The sequence below is a fragment of the Sorex fumeus genome, unplaced genomic scaffold (assembly GCF_029834395.1).
Source record: "Sorex fumeus unplaced genomic scaffold, SorFum_2.1 ptg000008l, whole genome shotgun sequence".
In the NCBI taxonomy this organism is placed as follows: Eukaryota; Metazoa; Chordata; class Mammalia; order Eulipotyphla; family Soricidae; genus Sorex; species Sorex fumeus.
Genome location: NW_026606065.1, coordinates 14053974 through 14077072, shown reverse-complemented (window position 1 = coordinate 14077072; position 23099 = coordinate 14053974). Strand labels below are relative to the sequence as shown.

At 38.6% G+C, this 23099-nt stretch overlaps 1 protein-coding gene across 9 annotated transcripts in view; it reads left to right on the top strand.

Moving 5' to 3' along the window:
- The window catches only part of FAM135A (family with sequence similarity 135 member A), a 142701-nt gene that overhangs the window by 86779 nt on the left and 32823 nt on the right, over positions 1 to 23099 (top strand). For 4 of the 9 annotated variants that reach the window (XM_056109591.1, XM_056109567.1, XM_056109583.1 and 1 more), the window contains 4 exons: positions 11922 to 11995; positions 16771 to 16925; positions 17137 to 19474; positions 20846 to 21006. In XM_056109591.1, coding sequence (XP_055965566.1) covers positions 11922 to 11995; positions 16771 to 16925; positions 17137 to 19474; positions 20846 to 21006 — 2728 coding nt within the window. The remainder of the gene's footprint in view (positions 1 to 11921; positions 11996 to 16770; positions 16926 to 17136; positions 19475 to 20845; positions 21007 to 23099) is intronic. The other 5 variants (XM_056109611.1, XM_056109607.1, XM_056109600.1 and 2 more) reach the window with 3 other exon arrangements.

The following is a 23099-nucleotide window of genomic DNA, read 5'->3' as shown; positions in this document are numbered from 1 at the left end:
CTCTTCGAGAGGGTTGGAGGAATCAAATGGGTCAGCACGTGTAAGGCAAATGCCCTATCTTCTGTGCTATCGCTCCAGCCCCAAATGGTTTATTAAAAAAAAAAAATTCTCATTTCTTGGTTTTTTTCTTTCACTGTCTACATTGTCTTTAGATGAACTAGACATCTTTATTTTAGTGTATGTAGTACAGAAGAACCATGTCAAACATTTTCTTATTTTTTTCTCCTTTTTTTCCTTTTTATTAGTGAGACATCATGAGGTCATTTTCTTATTTTAGCTAAAATGTATACAAATCAACATAGAAAAATGAATGATGTCGGAACAATGCAATATCCAGTATTCTGTAGTAAAGAAGTGCTGGTATTTGGGTGATGGAAGTGTTTCGTACATTTGAAGCAGTTTGAAATTGTATTTAAAAAACCATAGAATTTCGTATACCAAAATTACTTCAACAATAGCAACAATAATAATAGCAGGTAATAGGTATCGAGAGTAATGAATTGTTTAATGCTTGAAGGTTTACAATTTGGAATATTAAGCTTCTGTAATGAGTATGGTATTTGTTATATTACACTGTAAAAGTGCTTAATACCATTGACCTGTAAGCACAAACTGGTTATTATAAAAAGACACCATGAGAAAGTACCCTAATAATTACTTAGCCATGGATGTAATTTTCTTTCCCTGCATTCTAGCACAAGAACTATGGAAATGGCAGTACTTTTAGCTTCCGGTTAACAATTCAACAGGTTCTTTGCTCATTAAGTATATTGGTATTCTGAAAATCCATTGCTAAACCTATGGTAATCAAAGCAGCTCTAGGGCCATTTATTTGTACAGTCACATTTATCCACGGTAGAGTCTGTAAGTTGTCTGATAATGCGTTTAGCAGCAGCCCAGTTGAACTAAGCCACAGAACTGAAGGTTTTTTTTTTTTATTGTTTCATTTTGTTTCGTTGGGGACATGCCAGCTGTGCTCAAGGCTTACTACTAGCTCTATGCTCAGGGGATCATTCCTGGCAGGCTACCAGGGAGATCATATGGAATGCAAGAGATCAAATATGAATCAGCCATGTGCCGATTCATATTTGAATATAAGGCAAGTGCCTTTTCTGCTATGCTATCCCTTCAGCCCCAAGAAGTAGAAACAAATAGTAGAGCTAAGAGTTGAACTAAAAATGAAAAAAAAAAAAAAGATTCAGTTAAAGTATTAGGTTCAGCCGTTAAACAAAGAAGAAATCTTGACATCTGTGACAAGACAGGTGAACTTCTAGGGCATTATATTACATAAATCAAGTCAGAAAGATCTACACCGTATGATTTTTTTTGTTTGTGGACCACACTCAACTTTGTTCAAAGCTCACTCTTGACTCTGTGCTTAGGGACTCCTGCTTGAGGGGCGAGGGGCCATATTGGGTGTGTCAGGAATTGAACCCAAGTCAGCTAACAGGTCGTTTCTCTCCAGCCCCACTATATGATTTAATTTATATATTGAATCTGAAAAAGCCAGACATCTAGAAACAATAGAATTGTGATTACTAGAATAGGAAGAGTTGGATAATATAGATAAGATGTTAGATAAAGGCTGCAAACTTCTGTTATAAGATAAATTGCTTGTGGAGATCTAATATGCAGAGTGGTTTTGTATTTTAAAACCTACGTTATATGCTTGGCAGTTACTAAGATTATAGATCTTAAATGTTCTCACCATAAGAAAGGAATGTTAATTATGTAAAATGATCATTTTAGATAATGCTAAGGTGACAGTTCATTTTGTAGTATCTAAGTATCATATCAACACATAATATACCTTGAATTTACATGATGTCAGTTATCTGTTTATATCTGGAAAAAAGATAAAAGAAAATAGGTGAAAAATGCTTGTTATTTCAAACTGAGAAATGAAATTTTCTTGTAAATTAAAGCAAAAGGAAGGTGAAATTATAATGAATTTTGTATTTGTCAAGAACTATAAATGATTTGATATTTTTTCCAGTATACAAGCTAGTAAGTTAGCCTACCATAAATTGATTCATAGATGCTGGCTAAGATAGGAAATTAGGGGAAAGGACGGATTCTGTATTAGAAATGATTACTTCTTCATAATAACCAGATTACTGTCATTTGTACTAGTTCTTACGCCCAAGTTTCCATAGCTGAACATAAAGAAGATTAATGGATTTTATTGAGTTACAGTGGAAAGGAATTTCTGTGTGTAGTGATCCTAAGTGTTTTACAATGGACAGACAATACACAATGGCCCTTTGTGCCAGAGTAAGAGTTCTTTATTCTTATGTTGTTCTCAATATAAACATCCTTGAAAATATAGTCTAGAACAAAGATAATGCTTCTCCTAAGACTTGGAGTCTAATAGATGTTTTCCTCAAAACATTTCCTCAAAACTCTTGACTTTTCAACAGTCATGTCTTATGGAGAACTCATTAAGTTTATTCTCCCAACCAGTTTTACTGATCTTTGTTGGTAGCACTTTCAAAAATGCCCTTTGTTGCAGTACTTCCTATCATAACATCTTAGATGCTGTATTTAATGTATAATTTGTGTCTAGAATTGTAAATCCACCCACCGTAAGAAGACCAATATATTTAGTTTAATATCCAGACTTTCTGCTTTCTGCTTGTCTTGCAGTCTTGTTTTCTTCTCCGAACACTCTTATTAGCACTAGTAGTGTTAAATAAAACAGTAGTTCATCTGGCATTATTTTTTTTATATCCCTCCTCCCATTCATCTGGCATTCCTTCAGAGAATTTGACAATTTGAGTAAATCTTAGATCTCTCATGCCAAATACCTTGATTGCCAGCTTGTGTAAACACACAAAAAATAAAAGGGCCGGCGGTCTGGCCGTTTCCCCACTCCAGGGAGGTCGATGGTGATGGTCAGGTGAAGGAAGGAAACGAGGCCAAGCTAGTTGGTCTTAGTAGCCGTTTATTACATGGAAGAGATGTATGTCATGGAGGCCTCAGGAATCCTCGAGCACGTGCGCCTTTGTTCTCTCAGCTTCTGTCCTCAGCCCCATCTTCCCAGGTTCTCTGATGCACGTGTCCCCCCAGAGAGCCCTGAAATCTCCCTTATATAGATCATAGTACCTCTAAAGGCGCAATATAATGATGTCATCAAAAGGAGTTACAGAAAGAACACTGAGGCGGCAAACATACATTGTTTCCTTACATCCGCAGGCCAGTAATCCTGGCCTCACCTTTTCACAAGCTACAAGCACTTAAATTAGCACAACAAAGTCCAGTCTGCTAGAGCTTGGAATCTACATCTCCAAAAAAGCAGTCTCATCCAAGCTACTCAGGACACACAGGAAACTGCTTCTAGGACGTGTTTCTCCTCTCCTTGTCCAAAGAACATATAAGCATACATAATATTAATCATTTCGTATGGACACAGTAAGAAATACTTTGAGCTTATAGAATTGCTCTCCTAGGGCCATCTCGATCTCAGACTGCAGTGCTCAGGCCAGATATCTTTCCTATTCCTAGCAGCAGGGCCCTAGTCTCATCGTTACTATTGGATCATGACATAATGCCTATGATCAACCTCTTAACTTATAGTTAAGAATCGTGGCACCTTGGCCTGGCCCATCGCGATGCCAGGGTAGCACATAACTTACCGGCTTGCCCTGGTTCCATCCAGTCCCACGTCGGGACCCTGCCCTTGGAGTGCTAGGAAGTGAGGGCAACTGAGGCTGAAGTTGAGAAGGCAGATGCCCAGGAGTGAATAATATTCAAAGCCAATCAATTCCTAAGTTATAAAGCATAATATTAATTAATTGTCTTCCTGTATCTATACAAAAGGACATTGCATTAAAGTAAACTGCTCAAAGACATAAGGAGAGGAGAAAGGCAATATTGACTTACAGTACAGCTTCAGTGTCTAAGAAGGATGAGACCTTACAAATTGGTTGGGGAAGAGAGCATAGAAGAGGTTACAGACAGGCAAAGTAATGGGAGTGACTCGGGAGCACTGTGATGGGTACAATCTGATAAACCTAAGCTCCGTGTACTCCAACACCAGCTAAAACATAAAATCACCAGTTAAATTTGAATTCCACGAAATATCAAATAATTTTTAGTGTATCTGCTGTGCAGTGTTTGGAACTGCTTATACTAAATTGTTTATATTTTTATGTCCTGTTTGATAGTTGCCAGACTTAGCAAACAAAACAGCTGTGATACTTATATTTAAGTTTTAGGTGAACAGCAAATAATTTTTCCAATATAAATGTGTCTAGTGCAACCTTATCAAGCAGATGCATATTACTGAAACATCTTAGGAGAGTTTGTGTGTTTCTTTATTTTTGAATGATAGAGATAGAGAAAACGAAAATTTTTCTGATAGTGATAGAGAAAAATTCAAATTTCTTGGGCAAAAAGCAAACAAATTTGAGTTTAATGATCTTGTGTAGTAATAGCACATGATAAAAAATGACTCAACACGTACTGATATTTTCGGTTCCAACCTGGCACAGACATCTCAGTTCGTATGATATTTCTTTTATTCATTTACTAATATTTTATGATATTGTTCATTTAAATTATTCATATAAATTAGCATTTCCTTGGACTATAAAAGAAAAATCTTTAGGGGCCAGAGTGATAAAATGTCAAGTAGTACAGTTGCCTTCCCCAGCACCTTTTATGATTCCCCCGAACCCTACCAGGAATGATCCCTGCGTGCAGAGCCAGGAGTAAGCCCTGAGCACTGCCTGTCTAGCCCATAAAAACAAACAAACAAAAAATAATAATAAAAAGAAAGGAAAATCTTCATATTAAAGCTTCATAAAAGAATATTTTTATACAGTCATCAGTGTTAGAGAAGTTTTAAATTTTTTCATTCATCACCGTACTTTCCTTAATATTTGTATGAACCCAAAACTGCTCTTAGCAAGTACTCTGGAGGCTGGGTAGTGCACTTGCATACCATATGATCCCCTGAGCACTTCCAGGAGTGATCCCTAAGAGCTGAGCCCAGGAGTAGCCACAGAGCATTGCGGAGTGTGGACCAAAACAACAACAAAAATGTACTCTGATCAGGAGAGAAGTAAAAGGAGATGAGTATAGAAGTTAGAGCACTGGCCTTGCACGTTGCCAACCCAGGTTTGATCCCCAGTACCATATAAGGTCCTCCAGGCACCTGGGAGTGATCCCTGAGTGTAGAATCAAGAGTATATGCCCTGCGTACCACAGGCTACAGCCAAAAATGTACGTGTGAATGTGTGTTTGTGTGTGTGTGTGTACACAAAGTAAGTCAATGTAGAACAAGGGGAAATATTTTTTAATCTTTGGATATCCTCATGTAAATTTTGTGTGCCCTGTTTTGATACCTGTTTAGAGATTTACCTATGTAAGTGTCATAGACCTATCTTCTTTTTTTTTTTTTTTTTCAGTTTTGTTTTGGGGGATTTGGTTCACACCCAGTAGTAGTCAGATGACTCCTGAAAGTGCTCAGAGGACCATAGTCAGTGCCAGGATCAAACTGGGTCTGCCATGTTGACTGGCACCTTGACTGCTTGTACTGTCCTCTTTTTCAAAAAATAAATAACTCAAATAACTCTCTGGCCCTGTTTTCTTTTCAAAAAACAAATCCTCTTCTTTAAACATAACTTTTTCCCTTCTCTTTGCCATTGTTCTCAGGGGTCATATGTTTAATTGTGATTATCATATATTTAGTTGTGGTACTCACGCACTCAGCCGTAGTGCTCACCAAGGGTCATACACTAAATGGTGCTTGTACATTTTACAACACTAGGGAGTAGGGCACTTGCCTTATATGTAGTCAACATTGGTCTGATCCCTGGCAACCCATGAGCATCTCCAGGAGTAATTCCTCAGTACAGAGTGAGAAGTAGCCCTTAAGCATCACCAGTTGTGGCCCAAAAAGTGAAAAGGAGAAAAAAAGGGAGCAGACAGAAAGCCTGAATGATTGTATTTCTGTCTACAGCAAGTCTTCCTGAGTATTTGAAGCCCACTATTGATTCGTACTACTTAGAAAGAGATTCCATTCAAAATATTACTTCTCACTGGCAGTAAATTTTGCCACCAGAGTTCTGAAGGAGATGGATAGGGAGATTAATGTTATTTTCATTCTTGCTGACACAAAATGCATTCTGAAACCATGTATCAAGGAGCATTTTAGACTTTCAAATTTTATTATTTATGTAATATATTTTATAAGCCTGTAGCTGTCACAAATAATGATTAATCTGATGGATGTACACAGTACATTGAAAACCTTCTGGAAAAGATTTATCATTATAGATAGATGCTCTTAAGGACATTCATAATTCATGGGAGGAGGTCAAAATATCAATATTAACAATTTGAAAGAGGTTGATTTGAACCTTCATAGATGACTTTGAGAGATGACTCTAAAGTAGAGGAAGTAATTAGATGAAAATGTTTTCTTGTGATGAATAGATTCCTTGTGCGCATGTTGTGAACATTGTTGAAATAACAAGGAATCAGAATATTGAATAAATGTATTTGATGAAACAGTGTCAGGGTTCAAGAGATTGAGTCCAATTTTGAAAGTTCTGCTGTGGGTAAAATTCTGCTAAGCGGCATTGCTTACTAGAGAGATTCTCTCTCATGTAATGAAGAATCAAACAATGCAGCAAACTACATTCTTATTTTATGGAATTGCATGTATCTTTTCAATTTTTTTAGCAAATATTGGACAGATCAGTCAGTAGGCGTCAACATCTAGTCTAGACATACCACCAACAAAAAGAATAGCTTGATAGTTGGTTAAAATATATTTTTTTTGCCTTGAATTTTTTTTTAAATTTTATTGAATCACTGTGAGATAGTTACAAGTTTTCATGTTTGGATTATAGTCACACAATGATCGTTGGTTAATATTTTAAAGAAATATAGTCATTAATTCAGGCATTGTTGGTTTCTAAGACAACTTTTAGAGATTCACATCTATTTTCTAAATATAATTTATCATGCTACACCCTCCAACAAAGTGCCATTCCTTTGAACAATTCTCTTTTCAAAAGAACAAAAGCAACCAGTGCTGGCATGGATGTGGGGGAAAAGGGACGCTCTTTCAGTGTTGGTGGGAATGCCAGCTGGTTCAGTCTTTCTGGAAAACAATATGGACAGTCCTTCAAAAACCAGAAATTGAGCTTCCATATGACCCCACAATACCACTTCTGGGAATATATCCCAAGGGTGCAAAAAAGCACAATAGAAATGGCATCTGTACCTATATGTTCATTGCAGCACTGTTCACAATAGCCAAAATCTGGAAACAACCCAAGTGCCCGAAAATAGATGAGTAGTTAAAGAAACGTTGGTACATTTACACAATGGAGTACTATGCAGCTATTAGGAGAGATTAAGTCATGAAATTTGCTTATAAGTGGATAGGCATGGAGAGTATCGTGCTATGTGAAATGAGTCAAAAAGAGAGGGACAGATATAGAAGGTCTGCACTTATTTGTGGAGTATAAAATAACATAACACGAGACCGACACCCAAGGGTCAGGAAGATTGCTCCATAATTGGAAGCCTGTTTCATGAGTACCCAGGGAGGGGACAGCTGGAATAGAGAAGAGATCACTAAGAAAATAATGGTTGGAGGAATCAGTTGTGATGGGAGAGGTGTGCAGAAAGTAGATAAAGCACCGAACGTGATAACCTCTCAGTGTCTGTATTGCAAACCATAATGCCCAAAAGTCGAGAGAGAGTATGGGGAATATTGTCTGCCATGGAGGCAGTGGGAGGGTGCTAAAGGTGGGGGTATACCAGGGATATTGGTGGTGGGGAATGTGCACTGCTGGAGCAATAGGTGTTTCATCATTGTGTGACTCAAACATGGAAGCTTATGTAACTGTATCTCACGGTTAATCAATAAAATTTTAAAAAAAGAAAGAAAGAAAGGGGTCTCACTAACTTTGCCTGTGAGCAACTGCTTCTCCCGGCACAATTTGTTGAAGAGGCTTTGCTCTACTTTTTATTTTCCTCCTCTTTGTCAAGATCCTACCTGAGGATCTCTCTGTGAACTCTGTTCCATTGTTCTATCATTCGTCCAGTACCATACTGTTCTGATTACTATAGCTTTATAGTATAGCTGAAATTGGGGAGAGAGGGTCCTCCCAATTTCATTTTCCCAGAATTTGACTATTTGGGCAGATTTATTACTCCAAATAAATTGTAACAATATTTCATTTGTCTTTTTAAAATATCACGGGTAATTTTATAGGGACTTTGTTGAATCTATATAATGCTTAGGTGAAAATTACCAGGAACGAGGGATGAGTTTTCATGTCCTCGTGTCTTCTTTCTGTTTTCGTATTTATGCTTGCCAGGCTCTGCCGTGCGATAGCACAATGGTAGGACATTTGCCTTGCACGCAGCCAACATGGCCAAACCAAGTTCGATTCCTCCGCCCCTCTCGGAGAGCCCGGCAAGCTACCGAGAGTATCTCGCCCGCATGGCAAAGCCTGGCTAGCTCCCCGTGATATATTCGATATGCCAAACACAGTAACAACAAAGTCTCCAGTGGAGACATTACAGGGCCCGCTCGAGCAAATCGATGAACAACGGGAGGACAGTGACAGTGACAGTATTTATAGTTTTGTTTAAATCTTCGCCTCTTTTGTAAAATTGATTCTCAGATATTTGATTTTCTGAGCCACAACTGTGAATCAAACCTTTTAAAAATTTCTCTCTTCTATTCCATTATTTGTGTATAGAAAGGCCATGGAGTTATGTGCATTGACTTTGTAGTCTGCCACTTTCCTGTACATGTTTACTGTTTTCTAGAAGCATCTTTGTAGTTTTTAGGATTTCCTAAGTGTAATTGTCATGTCACCTGCAAATAGTGAGTTCATCTTCTTTTCTGATCTAGATGTCCATAATATCTCTTGTATGCCTGATTGCTATGGCAAGGACTTCTAATACTGTATCAAGTAATAGTGCTAAGAGTTGGCAACATTGCCTTTTGCATGATTTTAGAGGGGGGTCTTTCAGTTTTTCACCATTGAGAATGATGTTTGCTATGGACCTGTGGTAAATGGTCTTAATTATGTTGAGAAAAGCCCCTTCAACACCCATTTTATTGCGCATTTTTATCATAAATGGGTGTTGGAGCTTGTAAATGCTTTCTCTGCATTTAATTTTTCTTGTGTTGATAATGGTGGTATATTATGTTGATTGACTTGCACATATTAAGTCATACTATCCTTGAATGCTGTGCAATCTTTTTTATGTATGTTGGTTTCCATTTGCTAATATTTTGTTGACAATCTTTTCATCGATGTTCATCAGGGATATAAGTCTATAATTTTCTCTTTTTATGATGTTTCTGGCTGCTTTTGGTTATCAGGGTAATGTTTACCTCATAAAAACATTTTTGAAGGATTCCTGTTTCTCCTATCTTCTGGAAAAGTTTGAAAATTTGTAAGAACTCACTGATAAACCTTCTTGGACCTGGGCTTTTATTTTGTAGGAGACTTTTTTTACTATCTCGATTTCCCTGATAGTAATTGGTCTGTTCAGGAGCTCTATTTTCTTTTTTTCGGCTTGGAAGATTTTAGGAGTTCCAAAATCTTATGTTACTTATCTTTTATACATTGGTCAGGTTCCTGTTGCTGTATCCCCTCTTAAATCAAATCAAATGAGCGTAGCGTGCATTATGTAAGATACTGTTGTAAAGCTCCTTCCTCCACCATTTTATCTTTTCGTGTCTTATGACTGCTAATAAGACATGGTCTCCTTCTTTGTAAAGGAGACCATGTAGTGTTTCATGAACTGGTGTAATGACTGTAAACATGTTTAATGATTGGAAACAGTTTTCCCCCTTTGGGTTTTGGGACCACATCTAGCAGTGCTCAGGGCTTACCACTGACTTTGTACTCTGGAAATCACCTTTATGCGTTGACAGTGCTTGAGGGACCATATTCAGTACCAGGCATCAAGTCTGGGTCTACCGCACACAAGGCAAACGTCTTACCTCCTATACTATTTTTCTAGCCCAAAAATCATGAACTCCTTCAGCTGTTGTTTGTCTGTAAAGCTTTATGTTACTCTTTCATAGGTGAATGACGATCTAGATGGGTAGGGTATTCTTGTTAGAATGTATATTTCAACCAACTTGTTGTTACATTCAACCACTGTCTTCTGGCTCATAGCGTTTCATTTGATAGATCTCCTGTAAACCTTATAAGGATTCCCTTCTATAATATCAGTATCTCTGATCTACCTGCTTTCAGGATATTCTGTTTGGCTTTTAATTACATTTTAATTACAGTGTACAACAATAATAATTTGGGTTTTTTTTTTTTGGAACGGAATCATTTGGATCTGGGTAATATATGACTCGGTCTTCAAACTGAAAAGTTATTAGATGAAACTCTTGCCCTGTTCTCTTTTCTTTTCCTTAGGAACTGTAATAATTCAGAGGTGTTCCTCTTGAAATTAGCATCTTACTCTCTGATATTGTCTATGATTCTTTCACTCTCTTCCTTCTATTCTTTATTGATGTTTTTACTCTGTTTTACCTTTCAGCTCAGTGATTTATATCTTAGTTTCTGTCACTCTGGAAGTCTATTTTAGTTTACCTACCATGCACTTCGGGCTGGAGCAATAGCAGAGTGGGTAGGGCGTTTGCCTTGCACGCAGCCAACATGGCCGACTCGAGAGTGATTCCTCTGCCCCTCTCGGAGAGCCCAGCAAGCTACCAAGAGTATCTCGCCCCCACGGCAAAGCCTGGCAAGCTCCTCGTGACGTATCCGATATGCCAAACACAGTTAAAAAACAAGTCTCACAATGGAGACGTTACTGGACCCGCTCTAGCAAATCGACGAACAATGGGAGGACAGTGACAGTGACCATGTACTTCATTGTCTTCTGGTTATTGTTTCCTCAAACCTTCTCACATTTTCTCTTTGCTGGAAATTTGTTCTCTTGTTCAGGTCTTTGAATGACTTTTGTCACTTTGTCACAATGTCCTCATTGTGGGGGTTATATAAGGTTTTAGCATTATATAGGGCATAGGACCCCTGGATGCTTAGGGACCTTGTGGAGCATTTGTGTTCACCCATTAATTCTGGTGGGCTCTTAAACGTCATTGTGTCTACTGTGTTGTATGAGTTAGAGATGATGGTTTGATTTTTTGCAGGCTTCTCTAGTAATCTAAGGTTCACATTCACCAATTCCGTACAGAGCCTGTGGGGCTGAGTTTGTGTTGCGTCCAGACATTGCCAAGACTTAGAATACAAACCAATGCCACCTCTCCGTGTTCCTAGTTCCCCCTGTCCCCATTGCCTTAGTTCTTGAGTTTGGCACTATGCACACCGAACCAAACATCTTTATTTCTCAGATCCAGTCTCCTCTCTGAGCGAATGACTATGCTCACTTACATAGAGGGAGGGGACAGTTTTTTGTTGTCAACTCCACAGACATCTGCTGCCACCTTAGTCTTGAGTACTAGACAGGGATCACCTCCCAGTCTAGTATTGCAGACACATGCACCCAACTGTTGATGTTCACCTGGATCCTGGCATGGCCTGGTCAGCCTTCTACACAAGTCTCATGTATAGAGATTCATAAGGCTGTGGAGAATTTTCAGCCTACTGTATCTTTCCCTGATCCTGGAGGCTGTGCTGCCATGTGAGCTCCTTACTATTAGATTTCTTTCTGTGAAAATATTCCCACACCTGTTTGCTGGTTACTGTTGTACACTTCCTCCATGGGGCTGCTTGCAGAGTTCGTGGGTCACTTCTATGTTTTCATTAGAGGTCCAGTATAATTCATAGGGCACCCTCCTCTACTGACTTGGCCCCGCCTTCTCACTCTCTTCTTTTACCATTTTAAGATTTTTTTTTTCTTCCTGACTTACTTTTAAATTTTCCACACCATTAATATTTTCTTTTGTGATATTTCAGGTACGAAGATTTTCTGAGGCTTTCTTTTGTTTTGAACATCCACGAGAAGCTGCCATTTCATACCAAGAACTTCAGTGAGTAGCATAAATCCAAAAATAACAGGGACTTTGTTTCATTCTATATGAAATCTATGTATTAGAATCTATCCGTGGACAGCATATACAATATTTACAGTTGCAGAAAGTAGTATTTGAAGTCAGAAGTCCTAATGAATTTAATTTTGTAAAAGGCCCACTTTTTTTATGGTGCTACACCCAATGATTCCAAGATGGGTGTATGATGAAACCCCACTCCTTACATAACAAAGCATATTGCACCATTAACCTCCTTCCCTATATTGTCTTAAGTAACTTTGATTACATCTCTGGATTCAGATTTCCATTTGATCCGATTGGACTGACTTCACTTCTGCATATCAGAACTCCCTGCATTCCTCATTATTTGTTACAGATTTTCACAAGTAGTTTGGTTAGTTGGTAGTTTGGAAGGCACCTTGAATTTCTTATTAAAGTGGGTCTATACTGTCCCCTCCACCTGACTTATTTAAAGAAGGGGCCATGAGTGATCATCATTATAGAAGTTTCTATAAGTGCTAGGACAGATTAGTATCCTGCCCCTAAACTAATATTAATTAGGAAATGATTGTTTCCACTTGTTTATTGTTGCCATTAGAAAGTTTTTAGGTGTTAAAAAATATCTTTTTTTTTTTTGCTTTTTTGGGTCACACCCAGCGATGTGCAGGGGTTACTCCTGGCTCTGCACTCAGGAGTTACTCCTGGCGATGCTCAGGGGACCATATGGGATGCTGGGAATCGAACCCAGGTCGGCCGCGTGCAAGGCTAACACCCTACCCATTGTGCTGTCTCTCCAGCCCCAAAAATATCTTCATTGTAGCAATTTTCTGAGCCAAATATGACAAGTACCAAAAGAGCAGTAAATTTGCTATATAAAATAAATTCAAATTCCTCTATTTTATGATGTCCTATGTTAGTGACCGAGCGGGCCCAGTAACATCTCCATTGGAGACTTTGTTGTTACTGAGTTTGGCATATCGAATATGAATATGTCACCGGTAGCTTGCCAGTATCTCTGCTGTGCGGGCGAGATACTCTTGGTAGCTTTCCAGGCTCTCCGAGAGGGGTGGAGGAATCGAACTCGGGTCGGCCATGTTGGCTGCGTGCAAGGCAAACGCCCTACCGCTGTGCTATCATTCCTACTTTGGACAAACTGGCAGGCTACCGAATGTAACCTGCCCACATGGTAGAGTCTGGCAAACTCCCCGTGGTGTACCCAATATGCCAAATACCAGTAACAATGAAAGGTCTCATTCTCCTAACTCTGAAAGAGCCTTTAATATGGCACTTTTTAGAAAAATCTCAGGGCTAGGACGAAGGAGACGTTACTGGGGCCTGCTCGAGGCAATCGACAAATAGCAGTTTGGTTAGTACTGCCTTCTCTTTTCCTGCTGAATATATCTCTATCAGGTTTTCTTTGACATTAAAGAATATGGGACTGCAATGATAGCACAGCGGAGAGGGCGTTTGTCTTGCACGTGGCCGACCCGGGTTTAATTCCCAGCATCCCATATGGTCCCCCGGGCATCGCCAGGAGTAATTCCTGAGTGCAGAGCCAGGAATAACCTTTGTGCATTGCTGAGACCCAAAAAGAAAGAGAGAGAGAGAGAGAGAGAGAGAGAGAGAGAGAGAGAGAGAGAGAGAGAAAGAAAGAAAGAAAGAAAGAAAGAAAGAAAGAAAGAAAATTTGACGGTAGGGCCAGAAAAATAGTACAGTGGATAAGGCACTTGCCTTGCATGTAGCCAACCCTAGTTTAATCCCCAGCATCCCATATGGTCCCCTCAATACAGCCAGCAGTGATTCCTCAGTGCAGAACGAGGAGTAACCCATGAGCATTGCCCGATGCCCCCCCCCAAATAAAGTAAAGTAAAGGTAAAGGCCCTCCCGTTGATCATCGATTTGCTCGAGCGGGCCCAGTAACGTCTCCATTGGAGACTTTGTTGTTACTGTGTCTGGCATATCAAATACTCTCGGTAGCTTGCCGGGCTCTCCGAGTAGCTTGCCGGGCTCTCCGAATTATATATATATTTACATATATTTACATATATATGTAATTTATATACATATGTAGTCTGGAGCATGGGAGTAGTTGGGTACTGGAGGTTGGCTGCCAGGTCTGGGTCCCTTGGGATGGGGAGGGCTCTTGCTCTGCCCCCTCTGGGGCTCCCCAAGTGGAAACAGCCTGGCACGGAGTCCAGACCACTTTCCAGACCATCATGGGACACTGCCTACCCATTGTCCATAATTACCACACCATTTTGATGGAGTTCAGACAGTAGGCAACAGATCATAGAGAGAAATGTATGCTTCTCGGAGCTCCCTGCAAGCTACTGAGGGTATCCCGCTTGCACAGGCAGAGCCTAGCAAGGTATCCATGTTGTATTTGATATACCAGAACCAGTAACTATAATGGGTCTCATTCCCCTGACCCTCAAAGATCCTCCAGTCATTGGGAAAGACGAGTAAGGAGAGGCTGCTAAAATCTCAGGACTGGGACGAATAGAGACATTACTGGTGTCTGCTCAAGTAAATTGACAAACAGCAGGATGAAAGTGATAGAGTGATACATACACACACACACACACACACACACACACACACACACACACACACACACTCTTGAGGTCGTCAGACTGAGCAAAGAACCAGCACTGGCCTGGAAAGAGACTACAAACTGGGAAGACACTTGGTTTTCACATGGCTGCCCTGGAGTCAAATCCCCAGCACCACATACGGTCTTCAGAGCCCTGCCGGGTGTAAGCTCAAATAACCACCAGTATGCACCCTACCAAAAGAAAATAAACATTACGTGATTTTATTCATGTGAAATTCTATAGCATATAAAAACTAAGATGAGGCACATCTGTCTGCAACTCCCAAGAGGTATATTTCCTTTCTTTTACCTTAAGACATATTTATCCACATCTCTCCCCTCCCCTTCCTTCTCCCCCTCCATCCACCTTCCCTTCTCTCTTATTTCTCCTTTTACTTATTTTATTTCACTATTCTCCTAAAATTATTTGCTTGAGGTTGAGGAAAGGTGACAGACCTATAACACCTGAGAAGGATTTAGAATTGACTTTCATTATAAAAGAAAAAGAAAAAGAAGAAAAAACCTAAATTGAAAAAATAACAGTTTTTACTTGTTTACTTGATAGAGACTTGGGATAGAATTTTAAATGGAAAGATAACAGATTATTCTTTCAGGTGATAAAAATACTGTATATCATGTTTATTAGTCAAAATATTACAGCTAAGATTTCTATATCCCAGTGCCTGTGATTGTGAAAAGCCAGGAATATTAATAAGAGTATGGCATCAATTAGTGAATGGAGGTATAGATAAAACAGGAAGAACAAAATGGTATGGTTTATTTCATTATTCTCTCAGATTTCTTTGAAGTTTTCCGTAGAAATGGTTTGTTTAAAAAAATATTTAGAAGCATAAGAGATAGAATAGGGATTAAGGTGCATCATTCACATGCAGATAAATCTTGGTCCATTCCTGGTACTGTATAGGCTCCTCTCCCCAGTATCACTGGGTATATAGTCCTCGAGGTCCCCATATACTGCCCAGTGTCCCCTAGGTGGACATCACGCACCATCAGCATATACCTAGTAATTTCTGGCACCACAGGACCCAAGCAGCACTGCATCTGCCGACCCTCACATTAAAACTCCAGCCCAGATGGCCAAGATACCCCTGAGCACTGCTTAGAAACACCCGCCCCCATGGAGACAAAGAGATAAGTCATAATACGGAGTTAAGGCATTTGTCTTACGTGAGACCAAACTCATTTTGATTCTCAGCACTGCATGGTTTCTTGAATACCGCTGGAAGTCACTTCCCAACACACAGTTCCACCAGGTTTTGTCAAAAATAAAAATAAAATAAATGCAAAAAGTATATATTTGGGGCTGGAGCAAAAGTCCAGCATGCAGGGCATTTTCCTTGCATGCAGCCAACTCAGGTTCAATCCTTGGCATCCCATATAGTCTCCCAAGCCCCACCAGGAGAAATTCCTGAATGCAGAGTCAGGAGTAAACCAGGAGAATCTCTGGGTATGACCCAAATAGAAAAAAATAAAATAAAATAAAAACACTTTTTTTTAAAGTATGTATTTAATATAGAAAGTTACACAGCTTTTTAAAAATAAGTGTTAATTTTATTCATCAGTATAAGGTAAATATAGCAATAACAATGGAAAACATTTTTCTAACGTTGTCATCAAATTATTATTAGCCTTTGAACCTGTGATATATCTGTTGTATAGCTATGCTCCATAAATGAGAAGTTAGTTTAGACGTTAACCATAAATAACTTACCTTGAAATAACAAGTTGTAGAATATAATTACAAATTATGCAAATAATTTATCAATAAAATTATGATTTAAATCAGTCATTTTCTGTAAATATATTTTAATTTTAACAAAATTTGGGCGGGAGGGTTGTTTGCTTATTTTGGGACCATGCCCATGTAAGTATGTTATCCCTGTGGTGCTCAGGGCTTACTCCTGGCTTTGTGCTCAGGAATCACTCTTGGTGTTGCTTGGAGGATCATATGTGGTGCTGGGCATTGAACCTGGGGTACTTGCAAGGTAAGTATGTTATCCCTGTACTATCTCTCCATCCCTACAGTTTTTCTTTTTGACTAAGGATATCTTTCATTGAGGGTTATAAGAATAGTGAACAGGACAGGAAAGGCGCCAATATAGTAGAATTGTATGTAGTTCTTTTTTATTAATTACACTCTAACTTAAGAAATATTTTTCAGTGCTCAGAGTCATCTACAGATGTGCACCGCTATCAAAAATACTTCCTTCTGCAATTCTCTTCCACCCCTACCAATTGAATGTAGCGAATTAGATGGAGATCTCAATTCATTGCCTATAATCTTTGAAGATAGGTATTTAGATTCAATTACTGAAGGTAAGTATACTCCAATATATAAGCCATATGTGTTGTTTTTTGGTGTATTATTCCTAATACACATAAATTATTCCATAATATGGGGCACTTCTTTTTCTCCTCTAGTTTTATTTACTTTTGAGGATCTCAGAAAGTTATAGTTAGAAAAAGTAGTCTTAATTATGATTCACACCTTGTTTTAAAACTGAATCTCTTTTTCTTTGGATAAAAGACTTAGATGCACCTTGGATGGGAATTCAGAATCTTCAGAGATCAGAATCCAGTAGAATGGATAAATATGAAACTGAAGAAAGCTCTGTAGCTGGACTTTCTAGCCCTGCTGGTGCCTCCAGTTTTTGGTATACAGAAAGTGAAAAGCAGCTAACAAAATCTCTAAGAGGAAAGAATGAAGAATCACATAAATCCAAGGTTAAGGTTACTAAACTCATGAAAACAATGAAACCTGAAAACACAAAAAAATTGATAAAACAGAACTCTAAGGATTCTGTGGTTTTGGTAGGCTACAAGTGTTTGAAAAGTATACCATCAAATGATCTCTCTAAGTGCTTTGAAGATAATCCTTCAGATAGTCAGAAGGAAGGTCTGGAGCCCACACTATGTGGATATCATTTTGACCTAAAGACCTACACCAGACAGAGAAGTCAAAAGGAAGCTAGCTATTTACCAACTAATACAGACAGAACTGAACAAAAGTCTCCAGATAATGAAAATATGCAACCAGACATATTTGATACTTTGAGCTCTGGCAGCCTAAATCTCTGTGCAAATTTGTCCATTTCAGGTAAACTTGATATCTCCCAGGATGATAGTGAAATTACACAAGTGGAACACAATGTGGCATCCAGAAGTTCATCAGATGATTGCCATGATCATCAGACAACCCCATCTCCAGGAGTTAGGACAATTGAAGTAAAGCCCTGTAATAAAGATGCTTTCAGCGGCGAGAAAATAACTGTAAAAATAGCACCTTGGACAGAACTTCGACCAAATGAAATACTTGTGGATAATTTGCAACTACCCAGCTTTGAGTCCTTAGAGTCTAATGGTAAATCTAAATCTATAGAAATAACCCTTGAAAAGGAAGTTTTGCAGGAAGCAAAGTGTCTTCCTATTGGAGAATCATTCACTAAATTAAGAAGTGATCTACCTGCTTCTTCTACAAAAGAATACCATGTTGTAGTAAGCGGAGATACAATTAAGTTACCAGATAATAATTCCACATATGCCTCATCTAGGTTTTCAGATTCTGGTGTTGAAAGTGAACCAAGTTCTTTTGCAACACATTCAAATCCCGATGTACTACTTGACACTACGCAAGGGCAAAGCCCTTACAATAACGAAAGATTATTTTCTCAGCTTTTGATCAAACCTGACTATAATGTAAAAATTTCATTAGGAAGCCATTGTACAGAGAGTACAAGTGCTTTAAGTGAAATACAGTCATCTTTGACATCCATAAACTCTCTGCCTTCTGATGATGAACTATCACCTGATGAAAATTCTAAGAAATCTGTTGTGCCAGAAAGCCACCTAAGTGATAGCAAAACTGTTCTAAATCTAGGAACAATTGATTTGCCAAAATGTGACAATAGTAAAAAGTCAAGTGTTACTTTGCAGCATCAGAGTGTTGTGTTTTCAGAGCAATTGGACAATGAAACTATAGCAATACCTTCCTTACGTTCAAGCACTAAAGACTTTTTACAATTTGTTTTTTCAGATGAAGATACTTCCAGTGATGTGAAAAGTAGTTGCACCTCCAAACCTAACTTGGACAATATGTGTAAAGGCTCCCTGAGTCCTGATAAACCTAGTAACTCTGCAGAAACAGAATTTACCTTAAATTCAGAACTGGTTTGTTTAAGCGCTCCTTGTGCTATATTAGATTCTTTTCCTACTAATACAGAAGGGAGTGAAGATAGAACTGTAAAAAGAAAAAGTAGTGATACAGTAAGTCTTAAACAAAGTGATCTAGAAGTCCCTACAGTTAAAAATGAAATTCATTTAGATCCAAATGACCCTTTTTCAGCCAGTCTAGATATGGTTAAACAAGGGCTTGTGGAAAACTACTTTGGTTCTCAAAGAAATACAGATATTTCTGATGCATGTGCTAGTAATTACAGAAATTCAGTTAACACTCGGGAGACTTCTGAAAAAGAAATTAGTGATCTTCAGGGGGAACAGGGTAATGAGAATGAGGAGGAAGAGCAGGACCAGCAAATGGTTCAGAATGGGTATTATGAAGAAACAGATTATTCCGCTTTGGATGGAACAGTTAATGATCACTATACAAATAGAGATGAACCAGAGAAAGAAAGACTTATAAAATCTGAAAAACTAAACAGTGAATACCTGAGTGATGGTATAAATATGCCTACTGTCTGTACTTCTGGTTGTCTTTCCTTTCCATCTGCACCACGAGAATCTCCTTGTAGTATTAAATATTCCAAAAGTAAATTTGATGCCATTACGAAGCAGCCAAGCAGCACTTCTTACCACCTCACTTCATCAATTTCCTGGTATGAAAATTCACCAAAACCTCAAATACAAGCGTAAGTAATGGAGCACAGTTGTTTGTGCTACTCAATATATATATATAGAACATACATTTTTCTGGTAACATATATATACATGTTCTCTGGTTTCCATAATACAAAACAAATATTCTTTGAGTAATTATCTAAAGTAGAGAAATTAGCTCACTACTTTTTGACAGACAATGAATTTTTCACTTGCATTTCCTATTCTAAAGACCAAATATTCCTAATACCAATTTTCCATTGGTAATTTTATTTTAGGAGTCACAATGTAATTTAACCCCACCCCTTTTTTTTGGGGGGGGGGGTTGGGTCACACCCAGCAGTACACAGGGGTTATTCCTGGCTCTGTACTCAGGAATTACCCCTGGTGGTGCTCAGGGGACCATATGGGATGCTGGAAATCAAACCCAGGTCGGCTGCATGCAAGACAAACGCCCTACCTGATGTGCTATTGCTCCAGCCCCCCCACCCCCTTTAAAAAAAAAAAAACAACAGTAAATCATTACTTCCCCATTAATTTCCAGATAAATTAGATTTAGAAGTACAACTAGCAAATAAGGGCAACATTAGATAATGAAAATTAGGTTGTTGGAAACTTCCTGAACTTTCCAGACCCAAATTGCCTCAGCTAAATCAGTGGTTTACAGAATTGATGTTTCGTGTATCAGTAAAATACCCTAAATAATTTGAAAATTATGTTTACTAGCATGGTACTGGTTTTCAAAGTATTGTACCTTGCTCCAGAAAGAATTATATCCCTAGAGTAAAAAGGTGTCGGCATGTCTGCATTAGGTTTGTTTTGTTATATGTATGATCAGAGTAATTCCCAGATTACTCTGATCAGACATATAAATAAGATCCATACATGGTGCTTAAAGTTAGTGAAACCAGGGAGGTGATAAAGCCCTCTTCAAGAATCAAAGTATGCTTAAAAGCTGAAGTTTTTGCCACTTTTGAGTACCAAACTATGTTTGAGTCCTTGATAAAAACATACCTATATGTCTTTACCAGTATGTCTACACCATTTAGAATTCAAATGATACAATGTTAGAAAGTTTTTTTAATGTTTGCAGTCCCCAGGTTGTAGTTGACTTTTTTGTACTTCCCTATGATACAGTATAAAACTTGATAGAATCTGTTGTTTATCTCTCAGTCCACTCCTAGCTTCTTAGTTGGTATCAAGTTTAGCTTTTAAAGTATTCATTGAATTTAATCAGAATATGTACTAAAATCATGTAGAAAAGCACTGATTTTACGTATTTTCATTATTTTAAAAACATGTTGCTGGGATTTCTCTACTGCAATCCTCAGAAGTTGGTAGGTTGTGTTTCATTCTGAAAACTGAACATAGTAGTGAAGATGTTTTATCATATTTTGCTTCAGCTTCCTTCAGGCAAAAGAAGAATTACGGCAGCTTAAGCTACCTGGCTTCATGTACAGTGATGTTCCTGTCCTAGCATCCTCGGTCCCTTACTTTAGCATTGAAGAAGAGGGTGGTTCTGAAGAAGGAGTACATCTTATAGTCTGTGTGCATGGTTTAGATGGTATGTGATCCACAGCTCCTCTGTATTCCTAATGGATCTTACTTAGTTTTATTTAATGTTTGAACTGAAATACTTCTCTTTTGTTTATTAAATCTTACATACATTCTTAAGCCAGAATATGTTTAATTTTTCTGTGTAAAGTTCAATTTCCTTTATAGTTGAATTTTCTATAGAAGTGGCATTCATGAGTCTACATTTCATTTATCTATAAATTTTTCTTTCTCTTTGGCAGCTTTCTCACCTCATGCAATTATTTTGTCTGCATCTGATAGTCTTTGTATTTTGCTGTGTGCTACAAATCTTAATGGGATAGAAAACTGGTATCTAATAAAAGATCTACAACTTAGGGCATAATTCAAACTTTGAATTCCTTGGCTTAGTGCTGTAATTGTCTAAGATATATTTTTCAACCATCATCCTAAATGAAGAAACTAGGTTAGAAAATGCTAAATAACTCTATGCTAGTGAAATATTACTGTACTTTAAAGTGATTATTTAAGAAGAAAATTGACAAAATATGTTATGGATTCAAAAAGTTCTAAACACAATGATCCTGGCATGTGACTTGATGATGAAGAATTGCATGGATGAGGCCCCAATCCAATTCTGGGCACTACCCCACATCACCAAGGAAGGTGCCCTAGATCACAAGTACGACCCTGTTGTTGCAGTAACAGCAAATACTAAACATAGGCCTGAGCTGTGAAATTGGTTTTGTCTCATTTTTCACACACACACACAGTCATGCTTGGGGCTACTCCTGACTGTATGCAAAGATATGGCAAGTACTCGGGAGTACTTTTTACAGTGTGATTGGGAGACCAGCAGGTTCCAAAGATTGACTTTGTTTTGGTTTTGGTTTTGGTTTTTTGGTCCACACCCAGTGATGCTCAGGCATTACTCCTGGTTATGCACTTAGGAAGTATTCCTGGCAGAGGTTAAGGAGACCATTTGGCGTATCAGATATCAAACCCAAGTCAGCTGCATGCAAGACAAATGCCCCACCCACTGTACTCTCTCTCTCCAGCCTCTGAGTTCAAAGATTGAACCCAGGCCTCCTGAGTACAAAGCATAAGCTTAGTCCATTGAGCCATTTCTCCTACCCCCAAGAGGGTATCCTGAGCCTGCCAGCAGTGATACCAAAGCACAGAGCCAGGAGAAAGTCCTAAGCACTTCCAGGTGTTCCCCATACCACCGAAAAAGGAAGAATATTAATGAAATCAATCTTTTTTGTTAATGCTTTATGAAATAAGACATAAAAATCTAAACTCTTTGGTAAGCCGAGATGATGACTCATTAATTGCTGCCGTTTGACTACTTTGGTCACTCAAGGTTGGAAAACTGAAAAAAGAACCCAACAGCTGCTCCCCTTGAGCTGTTCCAACTTTCTCTTATAGCTGCTTTCAGACAAGGTGATCTGGAACAGATGCCACTGCTCTTGTAATGTTTGCTCAGAGGAATGGGAACATTTCATTTCTGAAAAGGGATCATGTGTTTTGCGCCAGGTGCTTGTAATTTAGTCCTCTAATATTATAATGTATTTGCCTCTTTAAAATGAGTGAATTCTTACTTGTTTTAACATAGTACCTATTACTATGACTTTTTATCCATCCCCCCAGGCTCTACCTCAAACCCCACTCTGTAGGATCAGAAAACTCTGTCTCTATTAACTGCTGTCAAGGTAGACTGGGCTAGGTACAAATGCTGCATGACTAAGACAGTTCTCGAAGACGGGGTCATTGTCTTTGAGGGGAGAGCAGTGACTTTGCTTCTATATAGAGTTCACTGTGTGTTTCCCCTTTCCCTTCACCTCGTTGCAGTTGTTGAGATGTCTGGGGAACACATACTTGGTTACAATATCCACATACTTTTGGTTGTTGCACTCACTGAGTTTTGCATACCTGATTGCATTCCTTGCACACACTTATTTGTAACACACAGAGGGATCACAATTAGGTGTTTTTAGTGATGAAAGGGGGTTGTTGAAGTTTGGGGGCCACACCCAACAGTGCTCAGGCTTAAACTCCCAGCTCTGTGCTCAGGAATCACTCCTGGTGGGGCTTGAGAACTAAACGGGATACTGGGGATCGAAT